This window comes from Solanum tuberosum, unplaced genomic scaffold (assembly GCF_000226075.1).
Source record: "Solanum tuberosum cultivar DM 1-3 516 R44 unplaced genomic scaffold, SolTub_3.0 scf00035, whole genome shotgun sequence".
Taxonomy (NCBI): Eukaryota; Viridiplantae; Streptophyta; class Magnoliopsida; order Solanales; family Solanaceae; genus Solanum; species Solanum tuberosum.
Window position 1 is genome coordinate 22,943 of NW_006238963.1, and position 7,673 is coordinate 30,615.

A 7,673-nucleotide genomic window follows, 5' to 3' on the forward strand; every position below is an offset into this window, starting at 1 on the left:
GTATCCCCCCCCCCCCAATACTATTTGGAAAAGACTTGATAGGCTAGTCTACAATTCTAACTGGTTTGACGAGTACAACAGCACCACTGTCACACACTTATCCAGATCTTGTTCAGACCATGCCCCTCTTCTAGTGAAAATCCTCCATGAAGACATCCAAGGCATTAAATATTTCAAATTCCTTAACTTTTGGACAGATCACCCCGACTTTCATCAAACTGTCCAAAACAGTTGGGATGAACAAGTTTATGGAACCCTCTTTACATCCTCCACCAAAAAATCAAGAACACCACTAAAGCTCTCAGTATCTGGTCTAAGCAAACTTCTGGTGATATTTATGAGGAGCCTAAGAGATTGGAATCATTGATTAGGGATATGGAAGACAACTGCATTGCTAATAACACTCCTGAGAATAGATTTGAACTATCTAAATGTAAAGCTGAGTTCATTAGATACCTAAAAATTCAGGATTATATGCTCAGAAAAAAAAGCAAGAGTCAGATGGATGAATGAGGGTGATGCGAACGCAGCTTACTTCCATGCCACCATCAAAGATAACAGAAGGAAATTGAATATCAGAAGAATCCAGGATGATCATGGAAACTGGTTAGAAGGAGACCACTAATATTGCTGAAGGAGCGGTCAACTATTATAAGAACCTTTTTGCTCAAGTTTCTGATACTACTGATTTCAGTGCCCTGAACTGTATTGAAAGTTATATCACTGAGGAAGAAAATAACAAGTTGAGTGTCATTCCTACCGTGCAGGAAGTGACTGAAAGCATGCTATTTATTGATCCTGACAGTTTACCTGGGCCTGATGGTCTTAGTGGAATGTTCTACCATAAATGTTGGGATATCAACTCTACTGAGGTCCACAATGCTGTCAAGGCTTTCTTCCGGGGATCCGCTCTTACCAAGTTCTATACTTACACTTGTATTATTATGATCCCTAAAATAGATCACCCTCAAAAAAATTCTGATCTCAGACCCATTAGCCTGTGCAATGTATCATCCAAGATTATTTCTAAAATCCTTAACTCTAGACTAGCCAACTTACTGCCAAATATCATCTCCAAAAAACCAAAGTGGTTTCATAAAGGGAAGAGCTATCTCTGAAAACATGTCAGTGAAAATTACTTTTGAACATATAATTCTTTGAAAACTTTTGTATTTAAGAGAACATATAATTCTTTTAGCCAATCATCACCTTATCACTACTTGCTAAATCATTTCAGTGAAAATTACGTTTGAACTAAAACATAATTGTTAACACATATAAGAATCCACCAGCCTTCACTAGAATCCAGCAACCCAACAGCACATAACACGATCCTAATCGCTTGATGTACTAAAAGGCACCTTAATTGACAAGTGATATCAGGATGCCATTCATTTGATAAAATGTCTCCAAGGCATCAATTCTACTATCTACCTTTAAATTTTTCTTGCAATGGAAAAAATCATCAGATAAATTAAGACAATTTAACAAACCCCCACCATTTTCACCGGGAGAGAAAGAGAGTTAATTTGGAAGTTATTCTCGATCACTTTTTTTTTAATAAGAAGTTATTCTCAGCCATAAGTTTATGCTGCTATACCTAACTTATTGGCATGTATGGCTTAATAGTTAATACAAAAAGCAAAAAGCAGCCAGCTTCTAGATTCCAGCCAAGCAGCTGCTATTATTATGCACCAAATCCAGCTGAGGAAAAACCATGATGTATCACCATGCATATTTGAACACAAGTTATGCTTATACTACTTACGCCGCTTACTTGAGAATGAACAGTAATTTGGAAAACACGTGCAACATCAGTGATATCCTGTGCAGTTGTAGCAAATTTCACAATGTCAGCTCCAGATGCCTGTATTCTTGCTACTAGATTGCCAAGATCCTCAGCTGACGGTGTGCTTTCATAGTTGTGAGAAGAAACAATAAGTTTGCATTTTGCAGATTTATTTCCATGCAGGGCATTGTTGAACTCGTCAATAGCCTAAAGGAGGAGGAGAAAAAAGAAACAAACAGCATAAGAAAAGCAATGATTACTGTTAATTGACGAAGCATCCGTCAAAGCAAAAAGGAAGAACAAATGAAGACTCAAAGTATGAGAAACGTTGATGTTAAGTTAGCAAAGCTTTATATATCAAATATTCCAACAGGAAGGGTTTCTTAGTTGGCAAAATGGGTCTGTGACTGAATATTCCTTCATGCAAGTAGCAGTTTAGGCCATACATCTCAAAAGTAATGCTCAACGTCACAATACAAAACTACTCAAGTTTTTGGAGATCTGAACGTCAAGCAACTAGATTGATTGGCCTTGTATTCTCCTTTTTATGCATTTACTTGATCAATTCCATTGAGGACACTTAGCAGCAGTCACTCAGGGAAAGCTCATCATTCTTTTCTTTTCTTTTTTTAACGGATAAGGTGGGAAGGGCCATTTTAGCGTGAAATTTACCTTTAGCTCAACATCAATGTAATCAGCTCCCAACTCCATCGCTAATCGAAGTGCATCCAATCGACTCATTTCATCACCAGCATACTGACCACCTTCCCAAATGGGCCTAGCAAAGTAGGTAAAGTTCGGAAATTTTATAATGCACTTTCCAATGTCGAGAAGTAAGAGAGGAACTACAAATCAGAAAGTAGAGCTATATTTACATGTATATTGTAAGAGAACTAATATTTGTTTATCACAAGTTAACAGACACTGCAATAAATTCTATCATAAGGTTGAACTCAGATGTCTTGCATGAAGATATAGAAGTGTCCTTGTTTTATAATGTCAAAATTTACAATAGACATAACACCGAATTCAGCACATACTTATCCCGCCTGTATTGCTAAAGTGTGGTTCACAAAATTCCCATATGAAAACATGCATCACAAAAATGAAGCACAGGTTCTTGACAAACAAGAATATCAATATAAATAAAGAAGATGGCTTGTTAAGGTTATAATAAGCCAGATGAAAATATCAATATCTTTTCGAGTTCATGTAATTGGTGTCCTGAAAAAGCCAGTGCTGAGAAAGTTAACCGGACAAAATTTATATACAAAACGATCAGAACATAATTATATACAAAAGAACCTAGTGCCATTGAAAAATGCAATGCCTTTCTAAGTTCCGGAACAAAAAAGATAAAGTAGCAAGTAACCATACCCTATGCCTTTATTTAAGCTATGTTGTAGAGCTCCTTATATGTGTATCTACAGGATATGTCAGATAGTACTGTATTAATATTATCCCCTGCCCCACGCCCAAAACATAGCTGCAGGTCGACGAACATGCATTGTAACAGTAGAAAGTGAAAAGGGACCAACCAGGGAAAAAGTAATTGCCCTTAGGAAGGTCTAAGCTATGTTGCAGCGCTCATTATATTTGTATCAACATGATATGTCCCACTTATGAGATTACACTAAGTATGTTGTTGTTGTACCAGGCTTTATTCTCCTATTTTTTGGATTTCAAAGCAAACCAAGGAAAAAAGGATAAATCTTACTCATCATCCTTAATCTCGTTGGGTTTTAAAAGGTGTGAATGGGAAATGAAGTTTTTTCCCGAAAAGACACCAAGAGAAAGGATGCAATTTGAATGGTACACTTTCACATTGAATGGATTGTGACTTTTCGGATAAGGCACAGTAGCAACTGTTCATACTACCCTTTGTTGACTATAAATAGTGGCTTTTGGAGGCGATGTTTCGAAAGAAGAAGATGTAGAATCCATGATGAAAACTGTAAGCTCTCTCTTTTGTTAGTAATATTAGTTAAGAATGGATCTTATCACAGTTGTTGCCAGCTGAATTGCACCTCACAAGTATCACACCTGCAGGTGGTTGATCGATGGGGAACAGTTGATATCTTGATCAATAATACAGGTTCGCTACCACCTTTTTTTTTTGTGGGAACGAGTCAAAAAGATCATTTAATCAATTTTGCACCAAGATAATACCAACAAGTTAACGTTTGTGCTGTGGCATTAAGCATCCAAAAAAATCTTTGCAACTTTCTAGTTAGAGAGGAACATGTTTTTACCCCAAATATACAAGGGAAACAATATTTTTTAATGCAGGCAAGCAACAGTCATCCTAGTTTGCATCAAGTTTTATTAGAATTCCCAATCAGTAGTTCTCTTATTCTTCTTTTCAGGTATCACGCGTGATACCTTGTTGATGAGAATGAAGAAGTCTCAGTGGCAGGAGGTTATTGATTTCTCTCAATTTTCTACATCGAATTTTCTGAACTTCTTCTACATATTTTCTTACAAACATAACTGTAGTCTTTGTGTGATTTGCTACCGACTTTGAGTTCGACGAAGTTATTGGCGTTTGAGGAACCGCTACACCAATAATAGTTATATCCATTTTATCTTGAGAGAAAATAATTCATAACCTCGGGAACAATGAGGAGATTAAATTACTTGAAGACAAATTATGTGGTCTCGGATATTTTTTATGTAAAGTTTTTAATTTCTGTTTTCCAATTCTTCTAGCTATAACAAAAAAAACACAAAAAGGACAAACTTTAACAACTCAATTCAGATATGGCAGTTTCACAAGACACAAACATGGAAGCAGGAATTAGGAATTGAAACCTGTAAGTGAAGAGAGTAGGCAAAGGGCACTGTTTGATCAGGGTATCAATATCTGGGCGAGGATTAAAGTTTTTCAAGCTATCCACTCGAACCTCCACAAGATCAGCCCCACTAGTTTTAGCCTTTTGCATAAGAATCAACATTTGATCCACTGAATCAGCCATAATTGGTGCACAAATTAGAGTTTGATTCTTCCTCATTGCTTCACCCTCCATCTTCTTCACTCCAGAATTTACAACCTAACCACCCCACACCCACAACAACAAAAAAAACAAAAAATCTCAAACACCCACAATTCAAGAATCAAAACCCACAAAAAAAAAGAATTTAAACAACAAAAAAAAGTGTTTTTTTTTAGTTTTATAAGAGTAAAAGAGGCAATGTGGGTTGGTGGAAGTCTTAACAAAGTTTGGTGAGTGGAGAAGAGAAAACCCAACTCAATTTCAAATTGTTAATCATTTTATTTTCCCTTTATTTGAAAAAAGTTATTAAATGACTCACCAACTCCATTGGCAACAACTTTAGAGCACACAGATGGGTAAACAGCAGAAATGTAGGCTCAGCAGCCAGCTTGAAAAAGTCCAACTGACAAAGATATAGATATATACAAGTATTTATATTTTTATTATTTATTTATATATAAGAAGAAGAAAAAAAAGATAGATCATGTGTGGTTTTTATTTAGATTTATATTTATGTGATAGAAAATTCAGAAGTAGGATGGGGTAACTGTGTAGGGGGTTGGTGAGGGATGAATTATATTTTATTTTATTTTTATGCTTTTTTCCATTTGTTTTACATGATCATAAATATTCTCCTTAAAATATTGTAGAAAATTGAATAATAATTAGTACTATTTAAATGTTTTTAATAATTACAAATTTACGTTGCCATTGAGTATGGTTCTAATTTCATGGAATATTCGTCTTGGTCTTTATATTTTATTGTATACTAGTGAATTCATCCGCGCTTCGCGCAGTCATCAATAACATAAATAATTTACTAAATATTATTTGAATAGAAGAGATATTATACATATAAAAAATGTATTTTTATGTATATTTAATAATTTTAGTTGAAATTTTTAAATAATTTTTAAGAGTTCCTTCTTACATAAAAAGAATATAAAATAATTATGTTATACCTTCCTATAAATGTATAGATGTATAATTTGGTTCCATAAAATAATTTTTCTTTAATATTATGTATAAAGAAAAATCATGAATTTTTTTTTACATGTAATCATCTTCTTTAGATGTAAAATAACCTCTTGTAATTTATAATGATTTTAAAATAAATACACTATTTTTCAAAGTACAAAAAACAATAGAAGAAGAAATAAATAAATATACTTTTAAAGAATAGATTATATATATTGGGTTTGTTAAATATAATTAGTATACTTTTAATGTAATTACAATTAAATAGTGAGTAATGTTTTTGAAACTTCTACGTACCAATTAATTTTAACGAAGAATAATGATTATTATAACGTGAAAAAATATAATTCGCGTTCTTGTTCTTTTAGAAAGTCAGTCAACTAATTGATTATAATTTCAAAACATTATGAGCATGTAAGCCAAAATGAACTCAAACAATGGTGACCCAAAATGTCCTCCTCATATTTATTCTATATTTAGGCTATTAATCCAGATATAATATATATTTGACTAAATATACATACATCATCTTCTTATTTTTGAATTTTAGAGATAAATCTAGTACTAATTTATAATCCCCCAGTATAAACAAACTTATGCTTAGTTAATACTTTATGTTATTCATTTGTGTTGTTAAATTTGACTTTATTCATTTCGATCTTTTCCGCCCTCCTCTGACCAAATATGAAATGTAATTATGTTTAATGAATTGAATTTTGTAGAAAACAATAAACAATACAACTTGACCTTATGATGAAAACGTAAGTTATACCCTTTCTTTATAATATCAATAACAATTATTGTATCTCAATTATTTCAAATAATATAAATGTTTCTCTTTGTGTATATAAACTTTTTTAGAATTACCGCATCATCTCTCCCTCCATGTTATTTATATTTATCTTTTAAACTTTTTATGTAGGCATATTTATCGATAGCTTTAAGAACTTACATAATAAACAACAAATAAAAATTACTTTATTAAATTTTATTTCTTTTAAGTAATTAATTATATATTTAAAAATTTGATTAGTATCAGATTTTTAACATAATTAAGTTACTAATTTGAGCCAAGAGAAAAGATTTATAAATTTGATTTGTATTTATAACAGAATTTCAACCATAATTAAGATAAATTCGTGAGAAAGTGATATCTCATTAGGATCTACTCTAGTATTTTATAATACTAATTTGAACTAAAAGAAATTATAGACTTACAAGGATAAGAAGTTCCTATAAGAAGCATCATGAAGATTCACAAGAAAGAAAGAAAGAAAGAATACAATACACATATCAATGCGACTTTAATCATTAAAATTAAAAATAGAAGGAAAAATAAAATCAATACATAATCATCTAAAATCTTGTCATAACTACTTCACAAACCTATAAATATTCAAGAGCTTCTTTTTTTTTCAAGTCAAACAAAAGCAAAGAGGCATCACTCTTGTTGATATTCACTTCACAAATCTATCACTATTCAAAAGCTTTCTTCATATAAAAATTAAATTTAAGAGGCATCATAGATATACATAAGAAAAAAAAGAGAGAAAGAAGAAATAGTACAATAAACATATCATTAAAAAATAGAAGGAAAGGGAAATCAATGCATAATTATCTAAGCTCTTGTCAATATCACTACAAGTCTATCACTATTCAAAAGTTTTCTTCTTTTTTCTCAAGCCAAACAAAAGCATAAATATAATACTATAGTGAAAATAAAGGATAACTTTGGGTAGAATGAAACAAAAAATATGAATTTATATAGAAAAATAATGGAGGAATGTCATAAGGTATCCTAACTTTTATATTTAATATTTAAGGGTTACGAATATGAAAAGTTGAAAATTATGAGAGTTATAACTATATGCATATAATATCTAATAAAGAAGATATATTATAGTGGAGAAGGT

General features: G+C 32.0%; 1 protein-coding gene and 1 long non-coding RNA gene across 3 annotated transcripts in view; one reads left to right on the forward strand and one right to left on the reverse strand.

The window, feature by feature from the left end:
* The window catches only part of DD (dehydroquinate dehydratase), a 15,305-nt gene extending 10,100 nt beyond the window's left edge, over positions 1 to 5,205 (reverse strand). The window contains exons 1-4 of one of the 2 annotated variants that reach the window (XM_015306672.1): positions 5,102 to 5,205; positions 4,601 to 4,839; positions 2,462 to 2,567; positions 1,769 to 1,996 (exon numbers count right to left, since the gene is read on the reverse strand). In XM_015306672.1, the coding sequence (XP_015162158.1) occupies positions 1,769 to 1,996; positions 2,462 to 2,567; positions 4,601 to 4,839; positions 5,102 to 5,110 (582 nt within the window). In that variant the 5' untranslated portion in view covers positions 5,111 to 5,205. 2 annotated transcript variants of the gene reach the window in all.
* LOC107059763 (uncharacterized) lies at positions 3,469 to 4,580 on the forward strand. Its single transcript, XR_001472880.1, has 2 exons — positions 3,469 to 3,743; positions 3,839 to 4,580. It is a non-coding gene; the product is annotated as an uncharacterized lncRNA (long non-coding RNA).
* Positions 5,206 to 7,673: the final 2,468 nt, after the last annotated feature.